Source organism: Agelaius phoeniceus, chromosome 24, assembly GCF_051311805.1.
Source record: "Agelaius phoeniceus isolate bAgePho1 chromosome 24, bAgePho1.hap1, whole genome shotgun sequence".
NCBI classification, from domain to species: domain Eukaryota; kingdom Metazoa; phylum Chordata; class Aves; order Passeriformes; family Icteridae; genus Agelaius; species Agelaius phoeniceus.
The window spans coordinates 4,658,366-4,673,711 of record NC_135288.1 but is presented as its reverse complement, the minus strand read 5'-3'; the positions used below and the strand labels follow the sequence as shown (position 1 = coordinate 4,673,711).

At 59.3% G+C, this 15,346-nt stretch overlaps 3 protein-coding genes across 4 annotated transcripts; 2 read left to right on the top strand and 1 right to left on the bottom strand.

Annotated features, from left to right (window-relative positions):
- Positions 1-73: 73 nt before the first annotated feature.
- ZBTB48 (zinc finger and BTB domain containing 48) lies at positions 74-4,655 on the top strand. Its single transcript, XM_077190363.1, has 10 exons — positions 74-519; positions 600-817; positions 1,488-1,599; positions 1,961-2,053; positions 2,369-2,455; positions 2,792-2,946; positions 3,122-3,258; positions 3,570-3,734; positions 3,845-3,933; positions 4,021-4,655. Exons 1-10 carry the CDS (start codon positions 112-114, stop codon positions 4,315-4,317), a joined length of 1,761 nt encoding a protein of 586 aa, XP_077046478.1. The 5' UTR covers positions 74-111; the 3' UTR covers positions 4,318-4,655.
- A 429-nt stretch (positions 4,656-5,084) lies between these two features.
- KLHL21 (kelch like family member 21) lies at positions 5,085-11,300 on the bottom strand. Its single transcript, XM_054647847.2, has 4 exons — positions 10,256-11,300; positions 8,650-9,055; positions 7,078-7,150; positions 5,085-6,765 (listed from the first exon to the last, which is right to left on the bottom strand). The coding sequence occupies exons 1-4, from the start codon at positions 11,298-11,300 to the stop codon at positions 6,472-6,474; spliced, it is 1,818 nt and encodes a 605-aa protein (XP_054503822.2). The 3' UTR covers positions 5,085-6,471.
- On the top strand, positions 11,174-14,909 carry PHF13 (PHD finger protein 13). Of its 2 annotated transcripts, XR_013185119.1 has the most exons (6): positions 11,174-11,307; positions 11,838-12,128; positions 12,525-12,626; positions 13,331-13,883; positions 14,069-14,166; positions 14,255-14,386. XR_013185119.1 is itself a non-coding variant. In XM_054647624.2 (5 exons), the coding sequence occupies exons 1-5, from the start codon at positions 11,299-11,301 to the stop codon at positions 14,479-14,481; spliced, it is 1,182 nt and encodes a 393-aa protein (XP_054503599.2). In that variant the 5' UTR covers positions 11,174-11,298; the 3' UTR covers positions 14,482-14,909. The 2 variants fall into 2 exon arrangements, 1 of the variants encoding a protein (XP_054503599.2); XM_054647624.2 differs by lacking the exon at positions 14,069-14,166 and having other exon boundaries at positions 14,255-14,909.
- Positions 14,910-15,346: the final 437 nt, after the last annotated feature.

The window sequence follows — 15,346 nt, the reverse complement described above, 5'->3', positions numbered from 1 at the left end:
CGGGGCCCGACCCTCGGCCCCGGCCCGCCCCGGCCCTCGCGGCGTCACTGCCGGCGCCCGCTGACGCCACGTCCGGCGGTAGCGGATGCCGGCGGGCTCCGGTGCGCGGCCATGGCGGCGGCGGCGGCGCACAGCGTGCGGGTGCTGCGGGAGCTGAACCGGCAGCGCGCAGCCGGGCAGTTCTGCGACGCGACGCTCGGCGTGGGCGGCCGCGAGTTCCGCGCGCACTGGCCGGTGCTCGCCAGCTGCTCCCGCTTCTTCCGCGCGCGCGGCCCCGGCGGGCCCGTGGCGCTGCCCGACGGCCTCGCCGACACCTTCCAGCTGCTGCTCGACTTCTTCTACACGGGGCGCCTGGCGCTCACGGCACACAACCGCGCGCGCCTGCTGGCGGCCGCCGAGCAGCTCGGCGTGCCCGACGCCGTGGCGCTGTGCCGCGCCTTCCGCCCGCGGCCCCGCCGCGCCGCCGCCGCCACCGCCCGCCCGGAGCCCGCGGCGGCCCCGCAGCCCGGCGGGCAGGCGGTGCGTGAGGGGGGCGGGAGGGGGACGGCGGGGCCGGGACCCGGCGGGGGCGGCGCGGTGACGCCGCTGTTCCCTCGCAGGGCTCCCCCTCAGCCCCGGAGGAGGCGGCGGTGGGTGGCGGCGGGCGGGGGGACGGCGACGCCGAGCCCCTTCCCGAGGAAAAGGTGCTGCGGAGCAAAAAGAGCCCCCCCGCTCCGGGAAAGGCGCCGGGGAGCAGAAAAGGTACAGCGGTGCCGGTCGAGTGCCCCACATGTCATAAAACCTTCCTCAGCAAATATTACCTTAAAGTGCACAACAGGTAAACGCTCCGGCTTCTCCTTCCCCTTGCGCGCGGGGGGATGCGCCGTCCCCATGGCTCTGCCCCTTCCCGGGGTGGGGGAAAAAGGGCAGGCTCCTTTCTGTCAGCTTGTCCCAACACCTCGGCATCCCCCGGGGTGGTAAAGGAGGGTCTGCTCTGCCCCTGGGGGTGCTGTGGCCTGGGGGAGGGTTATATGTCAATGAAAGGCATCCCAGAGCCGCAGTGACTGTCCTGATCTGGGGCTCAGGAAGGCCATGTGAGGGGCTCCTTGGGAGCTGTGCTAGCTGCAGGTGGGCAATGGCAAATCCTCCTAGGCTTGAGAGGGCCCTGGGCTGGGGGGCAGTTTCTGGGGGTACATGGCTGGGCTCCGTGAGGAGCTCCAGGTTGGATCACCGAGTGCAGGGCATGGCCCTGCAGTGAGACCTCAAGCTTTGCTTTGCTTGTGTTGGCCCTGCAGAAACAGTGTTCTGTGGAGCGCAGTGGGCACTGACAGCTGTGCTGTTGAAGGGAATAAAAAGTGTCATAAAAGCAGCTTTTGGGAAGCTGTGAATAGTAGCACTGCTGGGGTGGGGGGAATTACCCACCTCACCCTTCCCCGTGACCTCCTGGGCCTGTTTGTGCAGATGCTGTTGACAGGCAGTGATGGGATTCTGTATTTGCATACCCCAAGGAAACACACTGGAGAGAAGCCATTTGAATGCTCCAAGTGTGGCAAATGTTACTTTAGAAAAGAGAATCTCCTGGAACACGAAGCCAGGAACTGCATGAACCGATCGGAACAGGTATGCCTGGGAGCTGCCCTGCTGGGCTGGAGTGTGGTGCCATGTGGCAGCAGGGGAGCTGGAGCCTTTTGCCAGTCCCAGTTCCAAACAGAACCCTGCCAGCACCGTGTGGCACGTGTTCCATGGCTGGGACCCCACAGCCAGAGTCCCTGTGGCTGGGACTCACACCTGATACACAACACAGCCCTCACTTGTGTTTCAGCACACCAGGACTCTGTACTGTACAAGATTTGGCTCCCGTGGGTGCGGGGTGAATGTTGTAGCTGGGTGCCAGTGCCACGTGCTGGGCAGGAGGCTGAGCTGTGGGCTCCAGGTCAGGCTCTGGGTTCTGTGGAAGCCAACACCACCCTGTCTCTCACAGGTATTCACGTGCTCGGCCTGCCCGGAGGTGTTCAAGCGGCGGATGGAGCTGCGGCTGCACATGGTGTCACACACTGGAGAGATGCCATACAAGGTCAGCAGGGCCCAAATCCAACATCCCTATGGATGCTGCTGGACACTGGCACAGAGCAAGGGCAGGCTTTTCCCTTCTAGGGCAGCCCAGCCCATCAAGAGCTGAGCGTACCAGTTCCCTTCTCTGGTCCATGACAGCCCACTCAGGGTTGTTCCCTGTCTCTAAACCAAAATGTGATCCAGGGAGGCACCACAGCCAAAGGCTTCCCATGGCTGTACCAGGAATCTGTGTTCTACTCCCCTGTCAGTCCTCTCCTTGCTCTGAAACCACACTTTGGGGGCAGCTGGGAGCTGACCCCATTCTCCTGTCTTGCAGTGCTCCTCGTGCTCACAGCAGTTCATGCAGAAGAAGGACCTGCAGAGCCACATGATAAAACTGCACGGTGCACCCAAGCCCCATGCGGTAGGAACCAGGGGTTTTGGGGAGGGTGTGATCCTGAGTGTGGACCTGGCCTAAGGAATAGCACAACATTATGTCTGGCTCTGTCAGTGAGGGGTGGGCCACAGAGCTACTGGAAATGGGCTCTGTTGGGTACAGGAGCAGCCCACAGACCCAAGCACTGACCAGCACTTCATCTTTGTTGGGCTGTCCCATCTTATTGGGTGTCTGTGAGCTGGTGGTGCTGCCTTGGTTCCACAGGAAGGTCCCTGCTGGAGCAGCTGGGGAAAGGTTGGGTGTGAGTGGGTCTGGGGTGCGTATACCCCAACCCTAACACCCTCCTCTCCTGTGGCCTTGCAGTGCTCAACCTGCTCCAAGTGCTTTCTGTCCCGGACAGAGCTGCGCCTGCACGAGGCCTTCAAGCACCGTGGAGAGAAGCTGTTTGTGTGTGAGGAGTGCGGGCACAGGGCCTCGAGCCGCAACGGCCTCCAGATGCACATCAAGGCCAAACACAGGTACAACGTGACCCGTGTCCTCTCTTGTGTCACCTTAGCTCTCCTGGCTGCAGTCTCTGCCCCACAGGCCTGGGGGCTGGCTGAAAGTCACCCTCTTCACAGAGGTGCTGGGCTGAGACCCAAAGGGCTGAAGCTGGCAGAGGCAGAGGTGACAGTGACATTTCTTTGCCCACAGGAATGAGAGGCCCTACGTGTGTGAGTTCTGCCACCATGCCTTCACACAGAAAGCCAACCTCAACATGCACCTGCGCACGCACACTGGCGAGAAGCCCTTCCAGTGCCATCTCTGCGGCAAGACCTTCCGGACACAAGGTACCCCTGGCTGTGGCTGGGCTAAGGCTCCAGCATCAGGAACCCCAGAAAGCAGCTTCTCCAGGAGCAAAGCCATGCTCTTGTGAGTGCAGGCTGATACCAAGAAAAGCACATTCCTGTCACCTGCTCTGCTCTCATGGCACAGAAGGGGAATGAGCTGGTGTTGCTCATGACCCCTTAGCTGGAGCAGGCTGTTTGTGTTGCTCCTGCCTTCCTGGCCAGCCTGGCCCAGCCTGACAGCCCCTTGGATGGGGGTGCATGGGCTGTGCTTCCGACCAGCCACTCTCCCTGTCTCCCCCTCTTAATGGCAGCGAGTCTGGACAAGCACAACCGGACGCACACGGGGGAGCGGCCGTTCAGCTGCGAGTTTTGTGAGCAGCGTTTCACGGAGAAGGGGCCGCTGCTGAGGCACGTCGCCAGCCGGCACCAGGAGGGGCGGCCCCACTTCTGCCACATCTGCGGGAAGACGTTCAAAGGTGATGTGGGGGCTCTGCAGGAGCTGCCTCCTTCCCGTGGGTGGGTTGGCATTGCTGTGAGCTGCTATGACATGGAGCTGCTGCCAACAGGCTCTCGTTTCCCTTCCCAGCGGTAGAACAGCTGCGTGTCCACGTTCGCCGGCACAAGGGAGTGAGGAAATTTGAGTGCATTGAGTGTGGCTACAAATTCACACGGCAGGTGAGGCCTTCCCCAGCTCCAGGGCCTCCATGCTGCCCTGGGGAGCCAGCTTTCACTGGGTCTCTCCACATTCCCCTTCCTTTGCAGGCTCACTTGAGGCGGCACATGGAGATCCACGACCGAGTGGAGAACTATAACCCTCGACAGCGGAAGCTGCGGAACCTGATCATCGAGGATGAGAAGGATGTGATGGTGGTGCTGCAGCCACCACCAGAGCTGGAGGTGGGCTCAGCTGAGGTGATCGTGGAGTCACTGGCCCGTGGGCCACTGCCTGAGGAGGTCCCTGCACAGAAACTCTGCTCAAACGAGAACTTCTCCCCTGCGGACGTGATTGAGCAATCACTGATTATAACTACAACGATTCCTGAAGACTGTGAGACGTAGTGTGGCCACCCATCCCCTTCCACTGAAACACAGTAAAGCATTGAGCTGAGCCACTTTCTGCCACACTTGTTCTTTTAGTCTCCTCCCCTCCTTTTCTGACAATCTCCCATCCCAGGCTGCAAGGAAAGAAAGTCACCATGACATTGTGATTGTCAAATGAAGAAATGTCTCAGAACAGCCGCTCCAGTCAGTGTCCATGCGTGATGTGCAGTGGGATGGGACTGCCCTCCCTGTGTCATACTGTGACTCACTTTCTGATGCCTGAGGAGCTGGTGCTGCCCTCCCCTTTCCTTCAGCCCTCTCACCCTGCCTGTGATTAAAGCTCACCTTCCCCCACAGCGAGGCTCTGCCCATTCCTTAACTCCTCTGTTTAACTGGTGCCTTATTTTTCCTTTGTTTTGTTAAGCCTTTGTCAGTTGCTCTTTCCTTACCCCATTAAAGGCAGGGCATGACCCATGTCTGCTCAGAACAGAATACACTCCAGCAGCACAAAGTGCCTATGTTCCTGTGCTCAGGTGTGGGGATGTACTCTGTCTCAAATAACCCAATCCAGGGTTGCTGGGAGAGTGAGAACCATGGCCTGAGTGGTGCCAGGGTGGGGAGAGATCTCTGTGTGTACCCCCACACCCCAGAACTGCAGCTGTGCTCTCTCCCCTTTTTCCCCTCTACTCACCAAGGAGGCAGAGAGGCTCCAATTTAAGCATATCTGGAATGAGAAACTCCCAGTAAAGTCTCATTCCAGCTCCCTTCCCCTCAAGAGAACAGAATTGTGTAACAAGTTTTATTTAACTTGACTGCTGCAAGTAAATTTAAAAACAAACTATGAGAATAAAAATACATTATCTGCAAATGTAAAATGCCTTTGTTTCAAAGGATGGAGTTCAACTGTACTTGAGGATTCAACACAATGAATTCTACAAAAAATAAATACAGATCTGTAGCTGCTCAGCGGGTGGGACTGGGGGTCCAGCAGCGAGCACGGCCGCGTTATTTATAGCTCAGCAGAAATGCCTGGAGCCGTGGCGCCGTCGGGAATTGGCCATTGCTCCCAAAAAAAGCAGCAGCTGCCCCAAACTGCGGGCCCCTGTGCCCCCTGCTCCATCCAGGGGTGTGACACCACGGGGCAGCTGGGCCCTGTGTGTTCCCTGCTGGCACGCGGCGCTCTCAAGGCACTGTCAGAGTTCCAGGCTGGAGAACAGCCCAGGCTCCCCGTGGCTGAGGAGGGCAGCAGCATCAGACAGCATTGAGGCAAAACACGTTTCTGTAAAGCTGTGAAGATGCTGATGCTGTGGAAATGGGGCTCGGATGCTCCTTGATCCAGGGGTAAGCCTGGAGGAGAGAGATCGAGTACACGGGGTTTCCATCTCTGAATTCAGTTTAAATGCAAATTTTTCCTCTATTAGGTAAAATTTAAAGACCAAAAAAGCAAATGCATCCAGCCACACCTTAGCTTCTGCCACACTTCAGGGTTCTCCAGAAGGTGCAGCACTTGCTCTCAGGGAGCCATGCTGCGGGTTCAGCCATTTGCTTTCTTCCAGAAACATTCCACAAGTAAACTGCACACAGCTGCTCTTCAGCAAAGGTAGATAACCAGAGCCCACTGGCCAGGGCACTTGGGCAAGTATAAAGGCAAATCTTACACAGGCCAAAATAAAACTGCAAACCCCAAATAAAAAAGAAGAAAAAAACCCTAAAATAACTACCTTTCAATCCAACACGTGCACAGGAAGCCTATCTCCCTCCGAGGCACAGAATATAGGGGGGGGTGTCCAGACCACTGCCCTACCAGACAGACCCCTCCCAAGACAGAAACTGAAGGAAGGAGCTTGGTGGCAAATGAAGCGTTACAGGGTGAAGGAGCTCCCAGTGAAAGGTGTCTGTAAGCAGCGGTGCTGTGGTGTGGGTCACCAGCGCCTTCCCCAGGATCAGCTCTCGAGTCCCTGCGGGCAGCGTGGCGCCGTCTCCCACCCTGAAGGGCTGAGGGAAGCAGTGGAGGCCTCGCTGCCTGCAGGCCCACAGCATCACATCCAACAGCCAGAGTTCTTGCTCCCTCTGTGAACAGCATGGTTTTGTTTCCAAGCACTGGTTTGCCTCAGCCTTCTCCCAAAGCAGCCCAGGTTCCGGATGAGGGATTCTGTCAAGCCGCTTCCTGCGCTAAGGCAGCTCATTGAGGTTCTGGTTGTGAAGGTTTTGGTTCTGCCTGCTCAAGCTGATGGTGTTGTCCAGCGTGATGCTGTCGTCCTCCTGTGTGGTTTCTGGCATGAACTGCCGGAATATGCTGACGCTGCCATGCCAGAAGATGGGCTCAGGGAGCTGGCCCACGACACTCCACGTTCGTGTCTCGGGGTCGTAGGCTTCCAGGACATCCGAGAGTTCAAAGGTGTTGTCGTAGCCTCCTGATACATAGAGCTTCCCACCGAGCGCAGCAACACTCCCCCCAACGTGAACCTGCAATGTAACAATAAATAGACACTGTGACCAGGGGGTGTTTGTGGGATCTGGGAGCGGTTTCTTAGAGGGAGCTTCATGCCTGCCAGCTGCAGGTTGGGCTCTGAACCACTGCTGCACAAAGATATCACGTGCTGGGCTGCACACCCAAACATGCCATCACATCCAGGACTCTCTTCCCAGTGACTCCAACACACTTAAACCAGCTCCACACGCAAGGGGTTCTAATTCTAAAAAGCTTTTGGTTTTCCAAAGGTAAATGAAACTAATTTATAACATTTAAGACATCCTGGAAGTGGCAAAATGTCCTACCTGAAGCATGGCAGGGATTTTATCCCATTCATTCTTTGATGGATTGTAAACATCCACTTCAGCCGAGTCATCTCTGGGGAAGAGAACACAAAATTACTCTTCTGCATTCTAGAAACGCTGCTTGGGTTCTTCATCAAAGCCAAATTTAGATGGGCAGGGGGAGAGAAGAGCTGGGGAGGCAACATAATCCCCCAGGGCTTCTCTTACCCACCCTGCTTGGCAGACAGGAGGGCGACAGTGACAGGTGAGGGACGTTTGTGACTCAGAGACATGCGCTGCTGACACAAGAATGCGTGGAGGACAAGGTCAGGGCAGCTGGAGAGGAGCTGTCAGTCCTTCCAAGACAGTCCTGGTACAGATGGGATCAAGATGCTGCAAGGCAGCTCCAGGCGGGGCCAGCAGCCAGACCAGGGGCTCCTCTCCCCACTCTGGGTCAGCCCTGGGGCAAATGCAGAGAGCACCTGAACCTCACTCCTGTGCTTTATTTACAGGTATAAAACTAGTCCCAGCACGAGGGATCATCACCCAGAGCCTTTAGCCTGAGCTATTAAACCTATTTGCTACTTTTACTTGCAACCCACTCCTCTGTCCTCCAAAGATTATCCCACAGCTCCACACAGAGCAGCAGCCCACGCACACACAGCACGTGAAATGAGAGAACACAACCTAACCCTGATCCTTTCCTCACTGACTCTTGCGGATGCAAAGCGATCTGAAAATCCTGAAGTGTCAATCGTCAGTATTTTAAAATGGGCAAGAAAACAGAAATTCTATAGAATCAGGTTGTGACAAGGAGCTGAGCAGCTGCAACACCCTGGCAGGACAGACTGAAACCAGCTGACCAGAACAGCCGCCAGCAAGACATTTGGCTGGACCCAAAAGGATCAAATAAAAAATCTTGGGCCAAAGCTGCTACTTTATGCAAAGCCAAGAGGAGATTAAAAAAAGAGAAGTGCCTGGAGGCCATCACAGAAGTCTCTGTTTGCTCAGAGTCAACACAGGGAGATGAAATGCTCCAGCCCTAGCATGCCTTCCCGTTTATTTTTAATTAAGCGGATAACTGAAGTATTTGCGCCACCAGGACAGCTTCAGATGGGTAATTAAGTCCCAATTTGGAAAGGTGCTTAAAAATAGTGACCAATCACTTCATCTTCAGCCCTCTTATCTCTGCTGAGACGGAAGACGTCCTCTCCTGCACTGGAGTTTAACGTTTTCTTGGAGCTTATGTGCTTATTTATAGCAACGAGGGGGGCTGAACCAGGAGCTGAAGAAAGCGAGAAGCCAATTTCCAAGCAGCCTTGCTGACTTCAGATGGATTTACACGTGTCTGTTCCCCAGCCCTGGGTTACACTCAGATATTTTCACACAAGTTTATTGGCAGCTCTTTGAGATGCACCAACACAAGGAAAGAGGTGTTACGGCCCTCCCTGCGCCATCAGGGGAAGCACTGCTGTGCTGTCCAAACCCAGTGCCCTCCCTCCACCACCTGCAAAATCCACCTTCCCAGGGAAGCTGTGGGCTCTCCTCATGGGGACATGGGGAGGGAGGGAAGTGATTGCTCACACTACTCACCGTATGAAGTACATGAGACCGTTGAGCGTGACAGTCTTCGGGGCAAAGGACCAGGGGGGCAGGTGGCCACAGTTGACAAGGGACCAGAGATCACTGTCAGGGTCATAGCACTGCATGACCATGGACTCTTTGCCAGCCAGGGAGCCGATGGCGAAGAGTTTTCCTCGGCATGAGGTGGTGGAGCAGTTGTCCATGGGATACAGCATGGGCTGCAGGGCCTCCCAGCTGTCCAGCGTGTGGTCATAGCGCTCCGTGCTGTCAGAGGCAACCACGTAGAGCAGCCCGTCCAGGACCGTGGAGCTGTGGTATTCCCTGGCTTTCAGCATGGGCGACACCTCTGTCCACTCGTTCACGCTGGAATTGTACCTCCAGACACAGTCGTACAGCCTGGAGCCGTCCGAGCCCCCTGTGGCACAGCATGACACGTGTCAGGAGCCTGGCTCCACAAACAGAAGGGGGATAAGCAGAGGGTTTGGCTTGGCACGTGTGCCACAAGGATTTTAAAGGAAGTTTTGCACTATTTCAGGCCCAGCAAGCTGGGGAGGATTTCTCCCATGTCGTTCCTAGTCCACATCCAGCTGTGACTCAAAATGAGTCTTCCATGTTTCATTACCTCTGTCCTCTAACACCCACTTCTCTCCCATTTTACAGCCCTTGCTCTGTCACTGCCCAGTTAAGCTGCCAAGGCAGTGGTGCTGCTGGCAGCTTGGGAACCTCCCAGCCTTGCCTTTGTCATACTGACACAGTCCAGACCAACCCAAAATCCCCAGCAGCAGCCTGCACACAGCTCCCAGCAGGACTAACCTGCCTGGGATCACTCCAGGAAGCTCCCACAGGATGTAAGGGGTTTCTGTAAAAACATGCTGCATCCATGTGGTAGCTTGTCATTTTTACAACTCTGTCCTTAAAGCAGGTCCTTGTTTTCTGCTTGTGACTAGAGAACACACAGTTTTCTGTTCACCTGCATTAAGACTTGCTCTTCAAAGCTCTACCAGTGTGTCCTGCACACTGAGGGCACGCTGTTCCACAGCACTGGGTGTCCTGGGCCTCAGTTTGTTACAGCTGTCACAGAGATGTAGTTCAAAGGAGGCATCTGTATGCAGCTTAACAGCCAAATTTACATATTGGTGTCACCTTGACAGAAGTAATTGTAGCCCCAGCAAGGAGGCAGGATTTGTGCAGGGGAAGCTACTGTGACTCACAGGGGCTGGCGAAGGAACCTAGGGCTTTCTGACATGCCTCTGCCTCAAGCATGTGATTCAGGGGGCTCTGAACCTGAACACCTTCTTCAAAGAGAGAAACTCAAAACCTTCTTACATCACCCCTGTCCTCAGTGACGGTTAAAAAGTTCTAACTACAAGATCTGTGACTTCTGCCAGCATGCTCAACAGCATTAGTCATGACAAAATAGCTCCTGGACTGAGACCAGCTGCTAAATCCAGCACCGACTCCAGGAGTCTCCATGCCTGCTGGCAGGCTGCAGGCACCCAAGCCAAGTCCCAAACTCTCCACCACCCAGGAAAAGCCAAGTGTCGCTGCTACAACCTACGTATTTCCAACAGAACCCTCCACCCTGGTGCTTCCCCTCATTCCCTGGATGCCTTACCAGTGACATAGATGTCGTTGCCCAGCGCAGCGACACTGTAGCCCCCTCCCAGGTGCTCGGGGAACTCGGCCAGGTAGCGCCAGTGGCCAGTACGTGGGTTGTAGCAGTCGACGGTGACAAGCTCATCGCAGTCACGGTCGCAGCCACCAACGAGGACCAGGATCTCGGCGAGGCCAGTGGAGGGCCGTGGGCGCATGCGGGCACAGGGCCCCCGGTCGTGGCGGTCGAGGCGGGCAGCCTGGAAGTCGCGGGCCTCACGCAGGAGGCGCAGGCAGGGAGGGCAGCGGGCCACCAGCGGCTCGCTCTCCACGTGGGCCAGCAGGTAGAAGCGGCGCACAAAGGGCAGGCGGACGTGGGCCAGGAGCTGCGGCAGCAGCGGGGCACGAGTGGCGGGGTCGGCGCGCACCCAGCGCAGCGCCAGCTGAAAGGCAGCCTCCTCCTTGGGGATGCAGAGCCCATCGTCCCGCAGGTAGGAGAGGAGGCGCGGCAGCGGCAGCCGCTCCAGCTGGGCGCCCAGCTCGCTCACGTGCCGCAGCACGAAGCGGTGGGCGGCAGCCGCCAGCTCCGGGCAGGCGAAGGCCTCCGCGAAGTCCTGCATGTCCAGGGCGTTGGCGGGCTCCAGCTGCCGCGCCAGCCAGGCACCGCAGGCCTCCTTGACGGCGGGGAACTGCAGCAGGTCGGCGGCGCGCAGCAGGCGCTCGGCGATGTCGGGGCCCAGCCGCCCCACGCGGCCGGTGTAGGCGAAGTCGAGCAGCCGCCCCAGGCACTCGGGCTCGACGCCGTGCAGCCGCACACGCTCGGCCCGCGACTCGCGCAGGGCCCCGCCGAACATGGCGCGGAAATATCCCGAGGCAGCGGCCAGAACGGCGCGGTGAGCCCCGAACTCTCGCCCACCGGCCACCACCGTCACGTCCAGCAGGCTCCGCTCGGCCCGCAGCGCGCTCAGACCCCGCAGCAGCGACACCGCGTGTGCCGGTTCTCCTGTCGCCGCCGCCGCCGCCGTGGATGAGGCTCCCGCTGCCGTCCCGCCGGTGCCCGTCGCCATGCCGTGCCTGCGGGAGAGCACCTGGATCACGCCCTGCGCGGAGCTGCTGGGCCGAACCCCGAGCGATTCCCGGAGAGGGAAAGGGAGGTGGAGATCAGGCAAGGAGGCGGCGGGTGGGTTCGGGGAGCCCGTCCCGGCCGGGATCCCCCGAGAACGGCCGTTGCGTAAGGCGGCGGCGCTGGCAGCGCGGCCCCGCTCAGGCCGGTCCCAGGGCCCCGCAGCTACCGCGCCCAGCCCCGCGCCCTTGGCCCTGGGCTGGCGCTCAGAAGGAGCCGCCCAATGGTACCGGGGGAACACAAGAGCGTCCCGAGCGCAGACAGCGCTGAGGGAGCTCCGCTCCGAGTCCGGCTCGGGTACCGCCGTTAGTGCGGGCGGAGGGTCCGGGTCGGGGTTAAGGGTCCAGCTCACCGTAGACGCTTCGGCGCCCTGCCCGTCCTGCCACCGCCACCAGCCAGGCCCCGCGGTGAGCCCAGGGCCGGCCCCTCCCGCCCGGTCCCACAATCACCCCGGTAAGAGCCACTCCCGGACCGCACTCACCGATCCGCTCTCCGCCCTGCTCCGTGCTCCGCTTCCCGCTCCGTTCACCGCTCCCGGCACCGCCCCCGCCCCTCCGCCGCTCCCAGCGCGCCCCGCGCCCGGCACTGCGCACGCCCGGACTACGGCTCCCGGCGGCCCCGCGCGGGCGGCCGCCCCTTCGCCGCCTCCCGCCGGCACCGAGCGGCTCGCGGTGTCGGCACTGCCCGGCTGCCGCCGCCGCCGCCCCGGCCCCGCCCGCGCCCGCGCCGGGACATGGACTCCGACTCCTGCGCTTCGCCGTTTGCCCCGGAGGTGAGCCGGAGTCCCGGGGGGCAAAAAGGAAGGGAAGGGAGAAGCGGGGAGGGAACAGAAGGGGAGGGGGTGCTTGTCCCGCTGCCGAGCCCGGCCCGGCCCGGCCCGGCCCTGTCCGGCCGCCGGTGCCCGCTGCCCGTTCCCCGCCGCGGGGCGGGCGGGGGGCCGGGGCCATCTTGTGCCGCCGGGGCGAGGAATGGCGGCGGCGCCGCCCCGCTGTGCCCTCCGCGGGGGGGCTGTCTGGGGGCCCGGTACCGACGCCGGGGGCGATGGGAGGGTGGGGGGCACTGCCCGGTTCCGCCGCTGTGGGGGCGGCGGGGCGCGGCGGGAGCGGCACCGCCTCCTCCCACCGGCGGGCCCGGCCCCGCGGCCGCCGCTCACCCCCGCCCCCCGCAGGACTTCTCCCCCGGCTCCCGGCGGCACCGCACCGTGGAGGACTTCAATAAGTTCTGCACCTTCGTCTTGGCCTACGCCGGCTACATCCCGTACCCGCAGGAGGTGAGTTCCACCGGGGGACGGGGGGGGGCACCGGGCTGGGGGCACGGGGGGCACCGGGCCGGTCTGTCAGACCGACCGCTCCAGCGGTCACGGCCCCGCGCCGGGCCTGAACAAAAGGGGAACCGCGGCGGCTGGAGGCTCTGGGGACGGGGCGGGTGGTGCCCGGCGTGGGCGGGGTGAAAAACGTCGGATCCGGCATCGCTCCTGCTGCGCCCCGGGCCCCGGAGCTGCGGCCGGAGAAACCCGGGGGGTGTTGTGTGGGGAAAGCGGGAGTGGCAGCGCCTCGAGGGACAGGGCTCAGCGGCTTGGGGACAGAGCACAGCGGTCCAGGGTACAGCACTCAGGGGGACAAGGCACAGTGCCTCAGGGACAGGGCTCAGCTCCCTGGGGGACAGGGCACAGTGCCTCAGGGACAGGGCGCTCAGCTCCCCGTGGGACAGGGGACAATACCTGGGGGAAAGGGCTCAGGCCTCGGGGACAGGGGACAGCACCCCTGGGGAGAGGGGACAGTACTCTAGGGGACAGGGCACAGCATCTCAGGGGTGGGTCAGAGTGCCCTGAGGACAGGGGACATCACTCTATGGGACAGGGCACAGCATCTCAGGGGTGGGTCAGAGTGCTCTGGGGGACAGGGGACAGCACCTTGCACCACCTGCAAGTCTGCTCTGAGTCAAACTGTTACCTGCTTCCTGAATGTGTTCCAGGAAACACCGCTGAGGAACAGCCCCAGCCCTCCCAACAGTACCGGAGGCACGATTGACAGTGATAGCTGGGATCCCCGCTTCAATGACACCCCTTCCTCTGTCTCCCTGCCCACCAAGAACAGAAAGAACTTTAGTCAGCTTAAGCGAGCAAAACCGTATGGTTCCCTGTTCCAGCGGGCAAAGGCCAGCAACTTCCTGCCAGAGAGAAAGCAAATCGATAAGATCAGGAAGAAGAAAAAGCTGAAAAGGAGGGAAACAGAGGTGTCTGCAGAGGAGGACTATGAGGAGAAGCTGCTGGATCTGGAGGCAGAGGACTCTTACGCAGAGACGCCAATGAGCCCCTCGTCAGAGGGGGACCCTCAGTCTGTGACTGAGCACTGCTCGGTGTGGGACTCTGACACCCCGTCCAGCGTCTCCTACCCTGCTGTGACGGCCGAGCAGACGGTGGAGATCCAGAGTGTGGGCAAGCGAACGGTCATTCGGCAGGGCAAGCAGGTGGTCTTTCGGGATGAGGATGGCACTGGTGACGACGAGGACATCATGGTGGATTCAGGTAGGTGGCCTGGCTGTCCAAGAGGATTAGCCAGGTGGAAGTAGTGGTGCTTTACTTGTAGCCTGAGGATAATGCTGAGGAGCACTGCCTGGGTGGAATTCAGGAGCAGTTGGGTTTTTTGGGGGGAAGGGAGGTGGGTTGGCTCTTTTGTGCAATAAACTGAGTGAAAAGCTGCAACTTTATAGAAGCAGCATCTCCTCGATTACGGCCTCCTGTGTACTGCTGAGAGTCTCTTCCCGTGCAAGAGAGACCTGGAAAAAGCAGCAAAGTCTTTGAAACCCAGGTAGTTAATTTAGCATGAAAGGAGAGAAAATTCCTGGTGTGAGAGGCATCAGCCACTAAAAACGTATCTTTGCCATTTGTCTTTGCAGATGACGACTCGTGGGACCTGGTCACTTGCTTCTGCATGAAGCCTTTTGCTGGGCGGCCCATGATCGAGTGCAACGAGTGCCACACTTGGATCCACCTCTCCTGCGCCAAAATCCGCAAGTCGAACGTCCCAGAGATCTACATCTGCCAGAAGTGCCGGGACTCCAAGTTTGACATTCGCCGCTCGAACCGCTCCCGGACGGGCTCGCGCAGGCGCTTTCTGGACTAGGGGGGAGGCACGTGCTGGTGCTCTGCGTGGGTGGGAGAGCCGTGGGTGCTGGCCGGGAGGCCGGGGAGGGCTCCCCTGAACTGCTGCTGCTCAGGCAGGAGGGCTGCCCAGCCGGCCTGTGGCCCGGGAATGAGGAATCGCCGAGCCGCGGGCAGCCGGAGCTGGGAGCGGCCGACTGGGCAGAACTGTGGTGAGAGAGACTCTCGAGGGACAGATGGACAGAGCTCTCTGAGCTCAGTGGAGTTTTGTCTGGTTATGATGACTGGGTGATGTACTATACCTTTGCCAAGTAGGTTTTCTCATCCCATTGGGAAACTGCAAATCTTCTCTGTGCTAGAAAACTCCTCCTCCTCCCAAAGAGGGAGGGGAGGAGGAGGGAGTCTGTGTGAAGAGTCTGAAAAGTAAATGGCCCTGTGTTTTAAATTCAATGTGATATTATACCTGCCCATTTGTCCGTATAGATCAATCTTAGATATCCTGAGACTCCATAGGAGTCAGCCTCAGTGCTACCGGCCTCTGTGTGATCTGCTGCTGCTTCCACGGGCCTGAGCAGAGGGGAGTTCTGTCATTTGGCATCATCCAAGTGCAAACGACACTCGGGGCTCCCTCCTGTGCCAAGGGACAGCAACTCTTTCCCTGGACAGGCAGTGTGGGGGATCAGTGGCATCAGATTCCTTCCTAGAAGGTCTCTTCTTACGGTGGTTTTTTTGTGATTTATTTGCATGAACAGCTCAAATGTGTGTATGGGGGGAAACTGCACCATTTCCTGTCCCTTCGTTAACCTCTATGGTGCTGTTTTAAGAAGATGACTCTCCTTTTTCTCAGCCCAGAATTCAAACATGGGCTGTAAAAGGGGCCAAAGGAA